The following is a 20433-nucleotide window of genomic DNA, read 5'->3' as shown; positions in this document are numbered from 1 at the left end:
AACAAAACACTCCAAAGTATCGGTCGCCATGTCAGGAAACTGCTACGTCGGCGCTCGACTGCATTTTAATCACAACGAGGAGTGTCAAATTGGAGCGCGTTTTTTTTGAAGGTTAAGACAAACATGCGCGGTTGAAAGCATGGGAAAAGTGTGGAACACCTAAGCCGCTCTTTTGACGCCGTCCAATGCCAGTCGAGCCGAGTTATCAAAATACACGCAACGTGTGACGCTGCTCCAATAAAACCGGTGTGAAGATTGAGAGCGCGACTTGCAAAGTGCGCAAAGGTTGAGGCCAAGTATAGCGTTGCAAGTCTCGCACGGCCTTTTGCAGCATTTACATTGGGGCGTTTGTCATCATGTGTCAAAACGGAAGCAGCAAACGTCCATCACTTGGAAATATTTGTCTAGTGGGGCTTTTAAGGGCCGCCTATCGCCTCACTGGTGCGCGCAGATTAGCGAAGAATGAGCTTTATCATGTGTTTATTTCCTTGGATGGCTGACTCACAGCAGCTGATATTCCGCTCGCAGTAGGACCCTGGACAAGCAGCGGCGGCGGCCGCCGCGGCGCCTCTGCTTGCACCAAATGCGCAGCCTGTTTGCACAGAAATGGCAGGCGATCAATATACGCAGACGCCAAAGCACCATAGCTTCTGTTTCTCTTTTTTTATGCTGTCTAATGCGAGCCATTGTGCAATATTATCATCGTCACGTCTTTGTTGAGAGCTGCTCGCAGAAGGTGTGGTCCACGTCGACGCGCTGCTGCCTTTATGAGCAACGCTGTGGAATGTAAAATGTATCGCTTGCAATCTCCTCGTATATAATGACAGTGTTTTGCTAAGGTGCCACCCTCGTGGAAAGAACATCTCCTCCGAAATAAAGACTGCTTTGAAAGCATGCAGCCGCCCGCCCGCCGGCGTCCAACTAGCCCAAAACACGAGCTGACCCACGCACGAAGGCAGCGGAATGGCCGCCCTCTGTTCGAGTGGGGAAAGCCAGTGTAATCGCGTTACAACCCCCTCATGGCCCAGATAACTTTAATTGGATGTAAGTCGGCCAGTTAAACTTGGCTGCATGAGGCTGCGAACATTTGCAAGCCGCACCAAAGGGCCTCTTGTGAGCGTGTGTGTGTGTCTGTGTTTTTAAAATGAACTTGCCGTGAAGGCACCACGCGTGAAGCCTCTGCGGTTTAGGCAACATCAGATCACAAGATAAGTGACGTGCGTTTGGCGCCCTGCTCCACAGCCAGCGGATTTCTCCCTCCGTTATGAAGTGCTTAAAAAACGCACTTTCACTTCATTATTAGTAGTAGGATTATTAGTATTTAATATTATTATTATTATTATTTGGTAGAACGTCACGAGCAATGACCGCAGATGACTATAAAGTTTGTTTACTATAACTAAGAGAGTAATTTCTACAATTGTCTAATTCTGACAGTTACTTGTACATCTTGTAGAAAGTTGGAAAATACTTTGGAGCTGTTGCTTATCACTTTCGGCACTATTTAAGTAAACTATTGCGCAAATTACTGGAAAGATGATACATGCTGTGAACAAGAAGACCAAGATTCAACACCACAATATTTTTTTTGAATTATCTATCTATCTATCTATCTATCTATCTATCTATCTATCTATCTATCTATCTATCTATCTATCTATCTATCTATCTATACATTTCAGTTTGGCAAATTACACGAATGTCAAATTAATAAATGCGCTGGGAAAAAAAAAGAAAATTTCATGGTAACAAACTTCCACGAGATTTAAAAAAATGGGCATTTGACGAAAATATTTAAAGTTTTGCTAATGTAAAAAGTGGCTTTGCCACATGTTCAACAACAAAACTTTACATAGGTAATTGACCTAACTTCAAGAGAGAACTAAAACCAACTCGGCAAATAGTTTGGGAGCAAACAAGTTATTTGCTTTGTTGTGCTGCCATGCAACATTGTTTCCATTCAATGTCAAACATTTATATTTTAAAGTGGTCCCTCGTAAATACAAGCCGGGATTTTTTCCCCCCCCCCACAATAACCAAATCGTTCAAACTCGCTAAATGTCATCGGTGCATTCGAATTGAAATATACATTTTTAAAGAACATTTTAAAAAAATGTTTCATGCCTACTTCGTTATTATTTAATTGTATTCATTTGAGAGTGTTGGCTATTGAGTTAGTGGCAATAATTGGAGTCCATTTTTTTGTCTTTATGACCTTTACGGAGGACGACAAAACTAAAAGACGGTCCAAAGTGTACAAATGGGTCAAATTGTTTTTGCCACACGCCAAAAATAGAGCGAAAAAAAAGAAAGAAAAACCTCCAGAGACAAAGCACCGATTGAGATGTTGATATTGACTTGGGCGAGAGCTCGGGAATGGTTTTGCTAAAGTTGCAGGCAAATAAAAACTGTTGTGTCTGCCTGGTTTGCTCAATTAATTTGACATCTGTTACAAAAGTGAGTTTAACAAATGGCACTTTTTCAGCTCAATGCTGTAAATTTCTCTTTCGGTGAATTTGTTGGTGGGGCATTCATGCACACACCAACATTTCGAAATTTTACACAGCAATGACATCGCCTATTATACTTTCCAATTGTGCGCACGACGTAATAGGGAAAAAAATACACGTAACCTAAATGGAGCAATTGATAAAGAGCTGCAGCTGCAGTCGGCGCAGTCGCGCTACTTTTAGAATCCAAAATAAAACTAATCGATCGCCCAATCATTGTAAAATCGCCAGGTGGATCAATTTTAAACGTGTTTTTCTTCTTTTTCTGTCGATCGGAGACAGCACACAGTGAAAGAGTCATTTAAAAAAAAAGAAGCTTGTTGAGAAGATGCATGGCACATCTCAGAACTCATCTAAACATCATGTCACAATCAATCGATGACACCGCAAAGGACAAAAGTCACATGCAGGAGCTCGCGCTCCCTTTTCAAAACTATTTATCACACACATACACGCACACTCACACACGCGCACACGCGCACGCACGCGCGCACACACACAGCCGGACAAGAACAACAGTGTGGTGCATTTTTCTTAGCTGTTTTTGTGGCCATCTCCACGCCATAAAGGGCAGTGGTGGTGGTGGGGAGGTCAGTAAGCCCACGCAGCCCACGTGACCACAAGTTCTCTGCGAAGGGCACCGTGAAGCTCGCTGACCTTTGAGACGCGGAGACAGGCCGCCATAAACACATTTGGTCAGTCTCAAAGTCAAACTTAGTCCTGAGCTTGCCATTGTTCCCCACCGCGCACATTTTACAATCCGGATGCAGCAGTCTCAAGGTTTCTCCGCACTCAACACTCTCTTTTTTCTTTACAGGGCTTTTCTTTTATTGGTGGAAGGTGAAATTCCACAAACTGCACTCACGCCTAATGCGAAGCTGATATTATAGATTCTGCGTGATAAGATCATCGAGGAGGAGGCCAAGCAAATAATAAGAAAAAGAAAAAAAGCAAGAAAGCATTCGACAGGGCGCAAATGAAAATATTGAGGCATGCATGCACATTAAAGTTTAGTTGCAGCCGACATGATTTAGTTAAAACTGGATGTTGAGACATCATGCGCAAGTCAAAATGCGAGAATGCGCCAAGATGTCCAAAAGTCACGTCGTGTGGAAAAACCAAACAATCAAAAGCGTCAAAACGCCCTCTATATGGATTATTGTTCATTTTAACAAAGCTGAATGCTACTAATTAGCACCGGGACGCGAGCACGCGCGCTGTTTTGGTGCTCCACATTCAACGTCTGTGGTTTTGCTTTCCGCGCGCGCTCCTGTTTGACCTTGGCTTCTGCATGTTTGGAAAGGTGCCCGATGCAAGTGCGATCGAAAGGCAGGCTGCATGGAGCGTTTTGCATCCATGACGCTCAGCTGCCTGTCCTCGCGCGGCGGCCCATTTAACAAGGCAGCAACAAACAAATATGAAGGCACCTGCACTTTATCTTCTTTCACGGCCAACTGCGCATTTGACACTGCCGTGGAAGATGCACTGCAATCACGGCCGTGCTGAGCCAAACGCTGCAATTATGCGTGGAATTCAAAAACAGCTTTTCCTCAAATTACACTTGAACCAAAGTGATATCGCCCCTATTTTTTTTTCCTAACGTGGACCTCTGATGGGAGCAAGGCGCGCGTGACGTGGGTTTCGGTTTTAAACGCAAAACATATATTTGGGGGAATTTGACGTGCATGGTGAAGACGAAGCAGCTTTCCAGCTGTTTGTCATCATCTGCGCCCCACAATGTGCTGCAGCAACTATTCCAACGTGGAACTTGCACAATTTCGACGTCAACTTTCCTCCGGCGTCGTCTGGAAGACACTTGTAAATAACAAAAAAAAAAAGTGACAACAACTCAATGCAACAAAAAGCATGCAACGAAAAAAGAAGTTGAGAAAAGCAGCGCCTATTTGCTCACGGCCATTCGTGTTCAGACGCGTTCACGAGCACCGAAAGAAATTAGGGAAATTCAAGAGGAAAAAAAAGCTGCTGTAGTTTTATACGAAACACTGGCAGGACATGGCCAGTGCGCGTGGACCGAAAAGACAACAACAAAGGCTGCTGAACACAAATACGTGCATGCGCCTCCCTCGAGCCAAGTAGCCACAATCAACAATTTTGTTTTACTTGCCTTTGCCAGTAGGAAGAGCTTGCTAGTTGCACAATTACGCGCCATACAAGGCCAATCGCTTAATATGCAAATAGGCCTACCTCCGGTGCAAACCAGGGGATAGGGGGGCGGGCGGGGGGTGGGGGGGGGGGGTGGGCGTGTAAAAAAGAAAAAAAGGAGAGTGGGTCCACTGGGCCTGTTTATGGAGCACCGGGGTGTAACCCCATTAGTGACTTTACAGAGCTGTTGCATGTTTAGCTACACCGTTATAGGCTCGTAGAGTACCCATATTAAGTTCAAATTGAAAGGGTGCAATGTTAAAAGAATGGAATAAAAATCAGAAGAAGCCAAGTCGGAGGACTGCGTTTTGTTTTGTGCGCATGCAACTCTGTCGTATAGCTACTTTTGTATTCAGGGGGCCCCAATAAAAAGCGGGGTCTGTCAACCTGCCTGGCGTGCTCCTTCACAGAATGAGCATCTAGGTGCCAAGAAAGCCGCTCAAGGATAGATGCCCTGCATGCATGCCCTCGGAAGTAAGCCACCGCTCAGCTCAGGTTCCTGCACTAACGTCATCCCCACGCACGCTGGCACGCACGCGGGCGGGGGGGCGAGCGGGCGCGCACTCAGGCCAATGACCAGACTGAGCGACGTTGCAATAATTGTGTTTATTGAAGACCGTACGCAGATACATTCATATCATTAGGACTATACAAGACAATGGAGCAATCCTTACAAGCGCAAAGAAAGGAATGCAAAGGCGTGACCAAATCAAAGGAATTCATCATTGGGACAAACAACTACGACACGGAACATTTTCGGGATACTTTTTGTCCGTATCCAACTTTTTGGCAGTATATATTTATATATATATATCAAGAGAGAGAGAGAGAAAGAGAGAGAGACAGGCCTACATTTGCAAGTCCTACGCGACCACAAAGAGGCTGTATATGGAATGCGACATTATTGTTCAAGACCATCAAAAAACAAAGCACCGACATGACATAGCAAGAACGCACCGTGCGCGGATCAGCGATCCACACAATTACACCTGACAAAGTTTGACACGAGTTTGCTCCTCGGGAGGAGGCAAATGAGGAGGAGGAAAAGGAAGAGGAGGGGGAAAGGGAGGACGAGGGCGCCGAGGGAGGACGAGCAAGGCCTCGCTCGCGCGCTCGCTAGCGCGCTCGCTCGCTCGCTCCAAGAAGAACGTCAACAATAAGACATTGTTGTTGCTTGCTGAGCAAAACAGGTTCGCTTTGGACACGAAAATGAAAGAGAGAGAGAGAGCGAGAGAGAGAGAGAGAGAGAGAAGAGTGGAAGAGAAACGTCACCTACATGAAAAGTGGGCCGCCCGCATTTAAGGACTTGAAGTAAATTCACATTAATATCATGCCGCAAATACACCGCTCACTGCTACACTTTACTCGTTCGACGGGACAGATGGCGCACTGCAATCGTCCCGCGACAATTAATGGAGCGCGCACACACACTTCATCGTCATTATTCATAGTGTTAGTATATGCATTAAGATCATGAGCACCAGAAATTCTGAAACGATGTTTTAGGCCTGGAACCCAAAAAAAAAAGCCCGTTCGAATGGCACCATCAGGTCTGAAACGCATCTATATTTATTTTAATAATGCCGGCATGGAGTTTTTTATTTAACCATTATGTCAACTGATTTTTTTTTTTTTTTTTTTAATCCATGCAGCATTTCTTAAGAGGTAATCGAAAGGAAATAGTACAACCGAAGCAGACGAGCGCAGTCATAATGGACAATCTGCCTCCTAACATTTGTCGGACTTTTCGTCCAGCGTGCCTCTCCTCATGCGCACTTGCACGCTTGCTGCCCGTGACCGTGAACGTGCCCACAATGCGTGGCCCAAACGATGATATCGCCTAAACAAATCGCGCGCGAGAGAGCGCGTGTGCGTGCTGTTATTGATTCACATCAGCGGAGTGGTTGTGTGGACGCAACCATGCACTCGAGTGCCGGCGCTTCTTTTGAACGTCTTCCCGAATTTGGAAGTGTGAGCAAAACGAGCCCTCTTTCGTTTCTCGTCCACACACGCGCGCGCACACACACACACACACACAAAAAAAAGTCGCTGAGGATGTTATGTCAAATTTGGCTCGTTTCCGTCGAATTGGGGAGCCGACTTGTCTGAAGCTCCCCGAATTTGTGCGATGAACAGCATTGATTGAATGTCACACACCGGCTTGGAAAGGGAAGGAGAAGGCTGCAGAGCTATATAAAAAAAAAAAAAAAAAAAGCTTCATTGGAAAGGTGAAGAAGAGGCCGTGCATGCACTCGAAGACCACCTGAGCACAGAAGGTTTGGCGATTTTTTTTTGCTTTGATTTTTTTTTCCTTCTTTTTTTGAGTGCCTTGTGGATTCACCTTCTGCAGCCGCATCGTCAGCACTAAAAGTAGGCCAGAGCTTGTTCCCTCAGCATGAGTCTCTTCTTCTTCATCCTGCGGTTCTGGAACCAAATCTTCACCTGCTGGTCGCTGAGGTTGAGCCGGTCGGAGAGCTCCCTCCGCCGCTGTCTGGTGATGAACTCGTTGAGCATGAACTCGCCCTCCAGTTCGGCCAGTTGAAGTTTGGAATACGGTTTGCGCTTCTTCCTGGTCCGCGTGTGCATCGGGTACCACGGGGCACCTGCGAGGAGGAGGAGGAGGAGGAGGAAGAGGGCAAAGATGGTGAGGAGCCGGAGCAGGAGCAGGAGCCGGCGGCGGCGCATAACGCAAAATCACGGTCACCTTCAAGGTTACGGGGAGTCTGGAGGGGCGTCATCTTACTGGCGGCTCACTGCATGCACGTATAAGCGCCGCAAATAATAACAGACGCAATTCGGGCTATTTTCTTGCAAAATGTTCTTGCTTGAAATTAGGAAGCCTGTCTGCCTGCCTGCCTGCATGCATGCTTATGCAACCTGGAGTCAGTCACTTCCTGCATGCCAAGCCTAATGGAATTTGTTTGACGCCTTCCTGCAGAGGACGCCTGGATTACAGGCTAAAAATCATAGTCATTGCTCGTGTTCATTGCTCATCTTCTTCCGGCGTGCAGCGGGGTGCTTTGTGGCACAGCACAAAGTTTTATTGTCGCAGTTAAAGTTGCATTAACGTGATAATGAAGGCGCGCTTGCTTTATTTGCCTGTTTCTGGTCATGTTAAATTAGCGTTGAGTACACATGCAACAGATATTAATTCCGTTTACAAGTCATTAAAAACAAGAGAGAGTAAACTAGTTAGGCGGCAGTCGAGCGAAAAAGATGTCTCTCTGGTGGCTATTTTATTTTGATATTTGTTATCCCTGCGGTTATTTTTTAATAAAAACGCGTCGGGGGCGGGCGTGGGCGCGCCACCAAGACAAAAGTCACATGCTGCAGGCAGGCAGGCAAGGTGCATGCACCCGTGCAAGCGAGCGGGCGGGCGTGCGTGGGAGCGCGGTGACAAAGATGCTGCCGTTTCGGGAAAAAGGGAGCTCCACGGTGGAGTGGACGCGGAAAATAAAGCACATGGCGCTTGCCTGGACTATTTTTAGGGCAACCCCTAGTGGCGTATGCGCACCACGCAGGTCCTGCTGCAGCAGCCTCCCGCACAACATTAACGCTAAGCAGCACTAATTGGCGCTTTTCTACACTCGTGCACGCGTATGCAGCTTAGCTTCGACGACGCCAAACAAACAACGACAAAAGCAAAATGTGAAATGAAGAGCACCCACCTCCGCCCGCGGCGATGTTGTTGGCGTGGCTTCCCGGGGACACAAGGCTCTGCGTGTCGCTGGATGGGGGCTTGCTGCTCTCGTTCAGCAGGGACGAGCTGGAGTCGGACTCCATGGACTGGCAGGACGGAGGATCCTGCGTCAGCTGCTCGTTACCGTACTCGTACTTGGCGAAGGCGGCCGCCGCCAACGCCGCGGCCGAGACGGAAGCGCCGGAGGCGGTGGTGGCGCCGAGACCGGCGTGCATCCCGTGCTCGGATGTCAGGGATGAGGAGGATGCGTCCCTCGCCCTGTCCTCTCGCTTGAGGCCACCCGAGCCCGAGCTTCCGCCGCCGCCGCCACCGCCGCCACCGCCGCCGCCGCCGCACGCCTCCCTGGCCCCGTTGCCGTAGTAACACTTGGCCTCCTCCGCTCTGCTGATCTCGCACGAGCGGTTGAACGAGGGGTTAATAGAAACGGGGCTGCTGAAGTAGGACTGGGAGTATCCATTGCACGGCTCCGAAGGATTCCACGGGAGGGAGCAAACGTTGTCCCTCCTCGGGTAGGAGAGAGACGGCAGCCCCGCCAGTTGTCCCCCCGAGGCTCGAAAATTGGGGAAATAAAAGGTGTCTCCAGTGTGGATGTTTACCAAAGGTCCCACAAACCCTGGATTAAGGAGATTATGCTCGCCCATTTCCGCGGGCCCGACCAACAGCTTCTACTTTATTGCAATCTGACATTTAACATAGTTAAACCTGGGGGGCTGTCTGATTGGTCAGCCTCAGACCACGTGGCTAGGCCAACTTCTGCTCCACGGGGTCCCACCCACTCGCTCCGGCTCACACAAAACAAAAACATCCACTTCTCTCTATAACCCACCTTTATATGTTATTTTTTTAAGACCATAAAGCTTTTTATAAAATTCAGCAATCTTGTCTCTTTCTTGACTTGAATCGTGAGAGCAAAACAAGCCAGGTCTGCCTTTTTTTGTCCGCCATTAAATGTCACACATTAAAAAAAGCTGGCTGTCGCCTCGTTTAATACCTTAACAAGCTGGCAAAAGTTTATTTTTTATTTTTTATTTTTGTTAAATGCTCGATCTCATGAAAACTGCTCCCTTCAATGAGGGGTTGCATGCATGTGGCATCCTGTAGCAAATTATGGTTGAATTCCTTGTCACATGAAGTCGTGATGTCCCAACTTTACAAGCTTGTTTTAAAGAAACGAATGATGCTCATTGCCCTATTTACAGTAAGACGAGGTCAGCAGGTTGAAGCCTCTGTAAAAAAAAAAAAAAAAAAAAAAAAAAAAAAAAAAAAACAAACGGGAAAGGGGGCACTCTATAAGGTAACTTTAAGAGGGTGTATTTCACGTAATATTCTATAGTACGGCTCACACGAACAAGTTGAACAGATAGGTCCAATAAAGCCCCACTGACTAACTCTGGTGGGATTGTTAGCTCTCTCACAATTCTTTTATAAGATTTTTACAGGATAACAGGGGACACTTCACTCATTCAAACAGCAAAGACTTTCCCGATGCGGCTAATTACTTGATTTGTGGACTCACTTCTCCCGACCGTCCACAAACATTTGCCGCATCTTGAGTCAAATAAAACAAAATACAAGTGACAGATACAACGTGTTGTGTCCGTGCTACTATTTAACATTAAACAGCCCGTGGCACACACAGACATTCACACGAACTTTTACAACAGGGCCCAAAGTCCACTTTGAGCACAAAAACCATCGTAGCTTTCAGTATTAATTCAGCAACAACAAATTGTTCATGAAACAACAGCAAAAAGTATTTCAAGAAATAAAGTTGAGGCAGATTTGCTGCATTACTAAAGATAACTCCAACGATGATTAATTCACGTGGATGAGACAAAGAAATGCAACCGCTAAAGCGGCGCGCATGCATGATCAAGCCAAGTTCACGGTTGCTTGAACTTGGTTTTGAACTCAAAAAAGGCGACTTTGGTCAAGTCAATGTTTAGAAACAAATACACAACAACGTTCTGGCATGTGTGATTAAATTATGCTCTTCGTGTTTTAAGTTTGTGCTTTTGTGCCTGTGTGTGCGTGTGTGCGTGCGCGTGCGCACATGTGTGCGTGCGTGTTTATTACGTAAATGTTATCTGGCCTGAAAAAATGCACGGAATCAAAATAAGGAAAGAAATCCCTTCCGTAATTGCAAGTAACAATATGTCATTAACAAGTATGTGCAGACTGCGGCTTTTAAAGGTGATAGTTACGTGCGTGTGTGCTCCAAAATGTGCCCGCGCAGTGATATGTGAGAACTGCAGCAATAGTTCGAAGGGAACTTTTGTCGTTTTGCAAGCCTGTAGACATTTGAGAGCAGAAATTTGCTGATGCTGCATGTATCTCATCACACGACACGTGGCAGCGCAGAAAGGCTCCTTTGCAAGCCATTTGCTGAATTGTGCTCGGTTGTGCGTCGCTACACGCAGCCGCCCGCACGCACGCGAGCTCTGCTGCGTTCAATTCCAACTGTAATCACAGCTAATGCGCTACTCTTACGAGAAGCCTCAGTGCTCCCTGATCAAGCCCCTCTGAGAATAAAATAGTACAAGCCAAAGAGCCCAGTGTGACGTGGACCACAAAACGGCCCTGCCTGCTTGCGTGACTGCCTGCCTGCGTGAGTGCCTGCGCGAGCAGCCGGCCAGCAGATGCGGGCTGAAGTCGCCTCTTTACCTTGGACCGAAGCGGGCCGTGTGCGGGGCGTCCTCCGCGCGTCCGCTGCCGAGCGTCCGCGTTTGACTTTCAAATTATCGTGCGGGGTTTGCTCGGGGCATCTCCTGCGAGCTCGGGATGATGTCATGGCTGGCGCCCACACGGATCCATTTGCTCTCATTAACGGGGTGGGGGGGAAAGCCAAGCATGCATGCTTTAAAAAGAAAAAAAAGGAAAAAGAAAAATCAAGCCCCGCAAGTATATGGAGCATAGAGACACGCAGTCAAGGTCACTGTCTAGTCCAGCGTCTCCTCGATAATGGAATTAGCCTCCTGGAATCCATTGGTGGTGGCCAGACGAGGCAATAGCCCCAAACAAAGGGCCTTTCTTTCTATTTTCGCGAGCTCTTTGATTCGGTGAAGGCAGGTTATAATGGCCTAGCATGGGCAATCCCCTTTAAAGCTCCCTTCAAGGCATGCACACAAGTAGAAAGTGCTAAAGTTTAACTTGAAAACGCCACATGGGATTAGCTTGGAAACTGCCCCGCAAACCGCCACCACAACAACAACAAACTAGAATGACGACAATGGACAATGTCTGCACACGAATAAAACATGAGCGTGATCAGCATAAAAAAAATTGGCTGAGAATACAAATGGCTGTTTTATAATACTACAGGACTCCAAAGCAACAACAAAAAACAATTCGTGACATTTCAAGAGGCTCCTAATTATACGCTTTGTCGGATTGAACTTGACCGTCAGCGCCGAGAAAAAAACAAAACAAACCCAAAGAAAAACTTAGACCAAGTTCTCAGTTTTATTGATAAAATAAATGCATGTACACTGAAAAAAATAGGTCAACTTATACATTCTATCGTTAAAAAAATGCATGTACATTGAAAAAAAAATAGGTCAAGTTCTCAGTTTAATCGTTGAAAAAAAGTGCATGTGCATTGAAAAAAAACGGATCAAGTTCTCGATTTTATCGTTAAAAAATGCATCCACATAGAAAAGAATACAATAAGTTCTCATTTTTATTGCTAAAAAAATGCATGTGTATTGGCAAATTTGATTTGGTCACGGAATAAAATCACCTGATTCTTTAAGTATATGCATTAAGCACATCGTTTTATTTAACAAAACTACTTGACCAACTCCAATGTGATCAATTGAATATTTTCCCCAGTGTATGCAAGCGCAAAACATTTCCTTCAATTGTTGTATTTGAATTAGTTCCGAAAGCCTACAGAGCGCAGTGATGCTATCAATCTTTTAATTATTTTAGACGACGGGATTTCCGCATTTACATTTTTCACACACGCAAGCGGCCATCATTTCTAATTTGATGAAAAAACCTGCATGTTATAACACAATGCGCAGTCAAAATCTTTGGAAAGGGTTTTTCTCCGAGCAGACTTTTCCGAATGCATTTTCAAGTTCCTAAGCGAAAGCAACGACTCACAAGCTCGTTTGCTGAGTGTACGAACATGCATTTTATTTATTTTTCTTATCATTTGTACTTGTACTCTTTGTTCAAAAAGCTTTTCGGGTTACACTTGAAAAGGCTTGTGTGAATATATATATATATATATATTATATATATATAATATTATATATATATATAATATATACTATATAGTTTGCGAATCCATTATAAAGTGTAAAGGAGGAAACGTCAACAGGCATTGGTGCAACTCTGCCATTTTTGCTTGCATAGCAGCACTTCCTGATATTTTCCTCTGGTCACCACCAGAGGTTATCAGACCCCTTTTCAAGACTCTCGCGGAGGCCTGCAGCTCCACCCCCGCTCACCGCCCCCCCCCTCCCTTTCCTCCACCACCACAACACTCACTCACACACACACACACACTCATACACACAAACACACTTACACACACACACGTTTCTAAATGAAACTCGCTCTCGCTCCTAAATTTAAAAGCAATTTGGTGATTGTTAAAATGCACAACCTTGAAGTAAAGTTGCATTTGACGCTTTAAAGAAGACTAATGTAACATATGGGGGCACGTAGAATTTTTTTTAGTTCGAATTACACAAATAAACTGGAGGTTGGCATTTAAGAAGAAGGAGTAAAACAAACTTTTCCCAAACTACAATGTGGTCACCTTGTTGACATGTTCCCATGCTGAATCTATTATTGCCCAAAGTGAGTTTGTTTGTAGTATATGTATGTATGTATGTATGTATGTATGTGTGTGTGTATATACATACATACATACATACATACACACAGTATGGAATATATACACACTAGTATATATATATACTAATATATATATTTATATATATATATATGGGTTTTTTTCCAGATACATATACATATTTATTTATTTATCTTTCAAACTTGGGAGATAGATACATCTCCCCAATGGCAATTTGAGTACTATATGTTTATGTTTGATGGAGATATTTTACAATGTCACATAAGACGCAACAGCTTCCAAAATAAACATTTACATATATATATATATATATATATATATGTGTGTGTGTGGCGCTTAGTATTGGCAATTGGAGTTGTTATTTGATGAAGACATTCTATAATGTCACAAGACGGTGCAGCCAGCTTCCAAAACAAACGTTCTCGCCATGTTAGTTTGAGTTAGGTGGCTAATCGCTTGTGCTAAAATATTTGCAGATATATCGTTTTACACATATGTACACGTTATGATTTAAATAGTATAATTCAAACAGAATTCATTGCGGCGCGAGGGGACGTCACGAGCACGCCATACACTTTAGCAAAACAAATGGCAAAAGTAACATGGACAGGATCAGCCTATACCTCACAGGTGCTTTGACTTTTGCAGACTAACTGTGCAAAGTTGTCGGCACGCTCGTAAGCTGGCAAATACGAGGATGAAAACGCGTCGGTCTCAAAACAGGAGCAAAAAGGCCAGCAGCCTTACCTTGGACGCTTCACCCGAGCACAACGGACTCTTCTTCGCTCCTCCTGCCGCGCAGTAGTTGAAGCTGCCCTGCGTCCAAGCTGCGCCGCGCTACGCCTTCACGCTGCATCGCGTGCAGACAGCTCGCTGCCGAGCGAGCAACGACAAGCACTTATTGCGGGCCTTCTGTCTAAAGAGCAAAAAGACAAAAGAGCAGAGACCAAATGTTAATGCGAGGCCCCGAGAGACGGTCAGAAATGCGGTCAGAGCATTTCGGCCGACTTCCCCTTTTTTATGTATTTATGGCGTGTCATTAAGCTCGTCTGTCTAGACGGGGAAATAACACCTTGTTTGCCCACAAACAAACCGCCTGCATCAGTGTCCAGCCCCTTATTTATTATGCACAACCTGCCGCCTGCATGTCAAGGTCAAAGTGACTGCATAGTCATGGTCAAGGCTAACATCAGGCGAGCCGAGCACAACTTTTGCACAACAACTTGGAAAGTGTAGCGAGGCGAATAAGGACCTCTTGCATTGCAATTAGCAAGCCGAAAATATCCATGGGCGCTCGCAAACTAAGAATCAAACAAAAAGAATGGAGCGCAGGCAACAAATAGCCAAGCAGATTGCAACTTGACAGCTGATTTTATTTTTCAACATTTCTCCCGTCAAATAAATCCGGGCAGGAAAATAAATAGTCATCGTGTCAAACACGTATCGATTATTGAGAGTAATAATAGTGCAAATGAAAAAGCTGGCTAAAATCAACTCATCTGAACTTGAGTTGCCGCGGTGAAACGCAAACTTTGGACTTTTCAAGACTCAAAAGTTTACATTGGACAAGGGCGCCCACATGCACGGGAGGTGGTGGATACTAAAAACACGCACCGCAGTTGAGCCAGGTTTTTTTTTTCCTGACCGGCTATACTCATTCCATATCGTGTGTTTGGCAAATAAATAATTAAATGGACAGCTATGCGGAGGCTATAGCAACTTTTAAGCCTTTAAAGGGAGTTGAAAACAAAACTTGAGTGACGCCTCATCATTCAATGCAAACCTCACCTGCGTCTATTTCACGAAATCCTCCTCTTGAACTGAACCAAAAGGGGAATTGTGTTACGAGGTGCACATGGTGTGTAAAAAAATATTTTACTATTCAAAGTACGTGGCAAACTTCTTAAGGTGCTCAATCTGTAGCGTGCCTACACGACGAATAAACTTTGTGCACGAATTTGCTCACTCAATAAAAACCTTTAATTTTATACTCCCATAGCTTTGATTTAACTATTGGAAATTATTTTAATTTTAAACACATATGAAGAGCACGTGACAAACTGCAAAAAAATAAGACATAGTTAAAAATAATAAGAACACAATTCGCTATATATATGTGAAGTTTTTTTTTTTTCTTGTGGCTGCACATATTTGTCAAGTGTTAAATCTGGGCAAATATTCAACTAACACGAAAATATTAACATATACATTTTAAGTGTGTCATAACCATAACGTATATTTAAAAAAAAAAAAAAAAAACAGTGGACAGAGCAAATCAACGCAAACGAATTCGTTTTTCCTCGCGATAGGAGGCCTTTGTGCGGATGTGCAACAACAAATCGGCCCGGGTGGAAAATGACCATCCGTCGGCCTCTTAGCAAAGCGCAACAAGAAGTCGATGTGACGCCACTATGCCTCTTACCAGTTGGGATTCATCGGGCAGGCTCCGACCTGCACATCCGCTCCCTTCTGCTGCATGGCGCCCACGCACACAGACACACACACATGCTGCGAGTGAGAGTGCCAGTCTGCCAGTGGCTGAGCGATTGGAAGACTTGACCATTTTCATGATCATTTATTGATGAAAACCGACCGGCATATATAGTGCAGCAAAAGTTACAAGCTTGGCACGAAACAAATAAAAGGCGCGTGCATCCGTGTGTAGTACTCACTGACTTTAATGCTTTACAATCATTGCAGATTTCGTGACACAATTCTCCTTGGACCAAAAATAAAAATAAACCAAAAAAAATAAAAGAGGAGAACATACAGGCACGACTTATACTCGAGTTTACACATGGGCCATAATATAAATTTAAATAATAAAAAGGCATTGCACTACACAGGGAAACAATATCGCAGCGCTTAGAAGAACTTACGAAGAGGATCATCGCTTTTCAATTCAGCGGGAATTAGAATAGAACGCGTGTCACCCAAAGTACACCGCTTTTCTTTTCTGAACTTTTTTTTTTTATGTCGTTGAGGATGTTCGAGTCTTTTGGGTGAAACCTGACATTCAGTCACAAACATTCCTGTTTGTGGGGCGACATATATAAAAATAAAAATAAATAAAAAAAATAAACAACAACGACCAAAACAAAAAGAACAAAAAAACAAGTAAGCCACCATCAGTCATGTTTTTTGCGGTCCTTTTCTGATTTGGTTTGGAGAGAACAGGAAACAAGAAAAAAAAAATAATAACAATAATAATAATAATCATTAAAATGAATCACGCAATATCATGACTTTAGATATCGTTTTAAATATTATATATTTATATATGTACAGTCATATAAAACAAATATGGAGTCCGTGTTCCGCATTTTCACAGTTTTGAGAGACTTGCTCGGCTCTCAAATGAAATCGGTCGGGCGGGCCGTGCGTTGTTTTGACGGAGATGCAAGTTCAATTAAAAGCAGCCGAGATGATGGTTGCTCTCGACCTTCTTTCCGGCGAGGGAACCGCGAGCTCGTCAAGTGGCGTGCAGGTGATTGCTCTTGGATTTGCTGACGAATTTCTTCTCCTTGACCCGCCGGTTCTGGAACCAGATGGTGACTTGGCGCTCCGAAAGGTTGGTGGCGGCTGAGATGCGTCTCCTCTTGTCTTTGGTAATGAACTTGCTAGCCGCGTACTCCTTCTCCAGCTCCTTCAGCTGCACCTTGGTGTAAGGCACGCGCTTCTTGCGTCCGCGCCGGTAACTGCTCACCTCGGGCGGCAACGGCACCACATCTATACGCAAAAAGGAGACGAGGACAAGGTCAAACGCGCATCCATAAAGACGCGCAAATGTCACCTGCATGCCGGATTGCCGGTGGCCACCCTGCCCGCGCCGACGGCGACAATGTTTACGCGCAGCGAACCGCTTCTGCGCCCATAAAAGGCGTTGACGCTGCATGCAACGCGGCCGAATGAAAAAACACCGCGCACAATATCTATTTATTTATTTGTCTTTTTGTCTGTCATCTATCTATCTATCTATCTATCTATCTATCTATCTATCTATCTATCTATCTATCTATCTATCTATCTATCTATCTATCTATCTATCTATCCGCATCCTTCGTGAGTGTATGACGTAATCATTGCGTGTCTGCAAGTGTGTGTTTATGGAGATGAGCACACTGTGGGTATAGGAATGTTTTTGCTGTAGAAATAACGGCTGCATTTCAATGAATTACATTGAAATCAAATATGGGAGACCACCACAAACACGTGAGTGTGCATGGGCAGTGTCTCATGTCGAGCTTCAGTGTGAATCATCACACAACTTGACCATCACGTGTTACATTCCAGTCTTTGCTAACTTTTAATTTTCTTTTTACCCTTTCGTTCATACAGTTAGAATTTACCAAAAAAAACATAAAGTCGGTTCGGCATAAAATGTGTGTGTGTGTGCGTGTGCGTGTATACGCGCGCGTGCGTGGAGGGGTTGTTGAGGCTTATTTCTGTCTCAACTGAAAATAAGATGTTTGAATCTATCTGTATGTAAGTATCTGTCCATCGTTCATATAGGCGGTGCAATTCCGCCTATGCTGCACGTCAATATGGAACCTGCTGAGCTAAACCATAAAGCAGTGACATGTGATTTGCGCACAGAGGTGTCCCAAGGAATTGTGGGTAATCGTGTCAAGCCCAAACAATAGTGGTGGAGGCAGGAAGAGCCTTGACGGCAACACTGCATTGACGTTGCAGGGGCCATTTGTGAGAATGCAAAAGTCGCTTTAGTGCTCCACACTTAAGCAAGTGTGTTATGTTCCTTTGAAATGAATGTTAAAATCCCCCCAAGTGGGGCAAATCAATAAAAATAATAATAATAAAAAATATATATAAGTTGAGAAATAAGAAAGAAAGAAAGAAAGAAAGAAAGAAAAGATGATTTGGCCGAAATTGTTGTAAAACGGTATGCGTTTGGTGCTGCGTGATATTGTCGCTACAGATGGTGGGCAACGACTGAGCTGATCTTCTTAGGTGCCCGCAAGGCTGCCATGGCAAATCGTCTTCAAACAACACAGTCCATGTAGTGCATGCCTGGAGTAGGGCGTGTGTGTACTTTTTTTCCCCTTTTTGTGCCTCTTTTTCCATAATGTCTTATATGCTACATGCATAGCAAGTTGTGTTCAGGTGGAAGAGTCTCCACATGAAGAAGCAACACAGTAAACACCTTGGAGGAGAGCTTAGAGGCTGTGTAAGTGAAATTAACACACGGCAAAATCATGCTTTAAAATAAGACAAGGTTTCCAGGGAGCAATTTTTGTGCGTAACGCGATACTGAAGCTTGTGCGTAGTTGTGTGTGTGCGCGCGCGTGTGTGTGTGTGTGCGCGCGCGTGTGTGTGTGCGTGACACAAGTGGGTCCTGATATATGCAAGACATCACACAGGGCGTTGAGGTTTATTGGCAGAGTCCAAACAAGCTAAGTGACTATCTTGTCATAAAGGGGGCAAAGGTTTGCCCTGCTCTGGCTTCTCCTGCGTGACTGAAACTCAACTTGTGCATGTTCATCCATCACAAGACCTGAAGAAGCTCGCTTTCTGCACTTCAGGCCACAAAGCGCACTGTAACTCTTGTTTTTTCTTTTTTTTCTTTTTTTCACCTTCTCATTTTCTGAGGGCCCGCGTGGGGTTTGCTGCATGTCAAGTTGAAGGGCAAGGCAGCCTTAAAATAGCAAAGTCCACCTCGCGAGAACAAAATAAAGAACGAAACGAACCTCGGGACGCGTGTGTTTGTCGAGCACGTTCGGGGCACCCCACAGTGTGTTTTGCCGAGTTTGCCAGTGGAGCGCAGTCGCGTGTAAAACGAACGCAAAGAAAAATATCCGAGCGTAAACAACGTGGCCGGCCGCAGGTTTCTATTAGCCGCGAGGACTTTGTCTGTCGCACACAAAAACGGGGGAAGATGCATGCACGGCACCGAGGGGGGGAGGGAAAGAAAAGAAAAGGAACGGAGAGAAAAGGAGGGGGGAGAAAAGGGAAAAAAGAAAGGTCATGCACCGTGATTTACCTGGGAAGGGCGACTTCCATAGATGAGCCGACTGCGTCTGGTCCTTGGAGCAGTACACCTGCCCATCCCAGCCGTTGGAGAGAGCCCAGTGCTGGTAGCCCTCCACGGGAATGAGCGCGTCGTGTCGCGGCTCGGGATGGCCGCTGATGCCGGGCACCACCGACACGTCCAGATAGCCCGGCACGGCCTGGTAGGAGCCGGCGAAGCTGGGATAGAAGGCAAACTCTTTGGGCCGGCTCGAGAGCTCGTCGCTGGGCAGCGCCGTGCTGGGCTCGGCGTATTTGTCCGCGGGGTGGTACGAGCACGGCTTCTGCTGCAAGTTGACGTTGTGCGCGTGGGACAGCCGGCAGCCGTAGTAGGGGCCCCCGAACGGGTAGCCGTAGCCGAGCGAGGCGCCCGACGTAGACTGTGGGGCGGGACACTGGCGAGCGGGGTCCGGCGAGGAGATATCCGAGTAGACGGAGCCCTGGTGTGGGTGGTGGTGGTGGTGGCCGCCGCCGCCGATGGTGCCGGAGTGTCGTCCCAGGGCGGGGTGCGACATCAGGTCCCTGCAGTGGGTCGCGGGGCAATTGCCGCTCAGTGCCTCCATTGTTTGGCTCTTATTCGGCCCGCTTTCATTCGGACTCTTATCATACACGTACATCAAGGTGTCCGCCCAGCGTGGATGCACAAGCAGCGAAGTCGTCATATCAGGGGCTGCCGATGCTTTTTAAAAGTCGACTTCTCCAAGACGGACACCTCATTTCCAACTACAGTTTTACACGCGGCGCATGCGCACACGGGTGCCCCTCGCGCGTCCACTTCATTAAGGATGTGGCACGTGATACGCTAACAGGTCCTGAGCTCCGCGCACACAGCCACAGTCGATCCAGCGAGCCAGCCAGCCAGCCAGCGAGCCCTTTAAAGAGAGCCACTGGCTCGCATGTCAGCTCTTCTCTTGCTTCCCACGCCGCGCTGCCATTGGCTCCCGGCGGCCAGCCTCACTCCCTTAAAGGGAAGTTTGCGCACTGGGGCGATAGAGGCAAATGCAAACAATCCGTGCTTTTTAGCCGGCTTCCAAGCGCCGCCAAAGGCCACAAGAGGCAAAAAGCAGCAAACGCAACACAGCTAGTAGCTATACTCACGTCTACCGTGATTTTTATTCTCTTCCCTACCACCTGCCTTACGCCTCCATGCAAGTGCCTTTTCCCAACTGTTGCTTTCAGCAAAGAAAATTACAAGGATCCATCTTGCT

At 45.8% G+C, this 20433-nt stretch overlaps 2 protein-coding genes across 2 annotated transcripts; both read right to left on the bottom strand.

The window, feature by feature from the left end:
- Positions 1-5260: 5260 nt before the first annotated feature.
- hoxc12a (homeobox C12a) lies at positions 5261-11029 on the bottom strand. The gene is made up of 2 exons (XM_037240038.1): positions 8342-11029; positions 5261-7276 (listed from the first exon to the last, which is right to left on the bottom strand). Exons 1-2 carry the CDS (start codon positions 9012-9014, stop codon positions 7038-7040), a joined length of 912 nt encoding a protein of 303 aa, XP_037095933.1. The 5' UTR covers positions 9015-11029; the 3' UTR covers positions 5261-7037.
- A 4832-nt stretch (positions 11030-15861) lies between these two features.
- Positions 15862-20072, bottom strand: hoxc13a (homeobox C13a). Its single transcript, XM_037245809.1, has 2 exons — positions 19200-20072; positions 15862-16930 (listed from the first exon to the last, which is right to left on the bottom strand). The coding sequence occupies exons 1-2, from the start codon at positions 19885-19887 to the stop codon at positions 16674-16676; spliced, it is 945 nt and encodes a 314-aa protein (XP_037101704.1). The 5' UTR covers positions 19888-20072; the 3' UTR covers positions 15862-16673.
- Positions 20073-20433: the final 361 nt, after the last annotated feature.

The sequence above is a fragment of the Syngnathus acus genome, chromosome 2, assembly GCF_901709675.1.
Source record: "Syngnathus acus chromosome 2, fSynAcu1.2, whole genome shotgun sequence".
Classification (NCBI taxonomy): Eukaryota; Metazoa; Chordata; class Actinopteri; order Syngnathiformes; family Syngnathidae; genus Syngnathus; species Syngnathus acus.
The sequence above is the reverse complement of the archived record's forward strand: the minus strand, read 5'-3'. Positions and strand labels throughout refer to the sequence as shown.

What these genes read in the sequence shown, in the direction of transcription:
- hoxc13a (XM_037245809.1), bottom strand. Translation starts at nt 19,887, where the DNA reads ATGACGACTTCGCTGCTTGTGCATCCACGCTGGGCGGACACCTTGATG. An exon ending in ATGGAAGTCGCCCTTCCCAG is followed by an intron (nt 16,931 to 19,199) that starts GTAAATCACGGT and finishes TTTTGCGTATAG; the next exon opens with ATGTGGTGCCGTTGCCGCCC.
- hoxc12a (XM_037240038.1), bottom strand. Translation starts at nt 9,014, where the DNA reads ATGGGCGAGCATAATCTCCTTAATCCAGGGTTTGTGGGACCTTTGGTA. An exon ending in CAACATCGCCGCGGGCGGAG is followed by an intron (nt 7,277 to 8,341) that starts GTGGGTGCTCTT and finishes TCCTCCTCGCAG; the next exon opens with GTGCCCCGTGGTACCCGATG.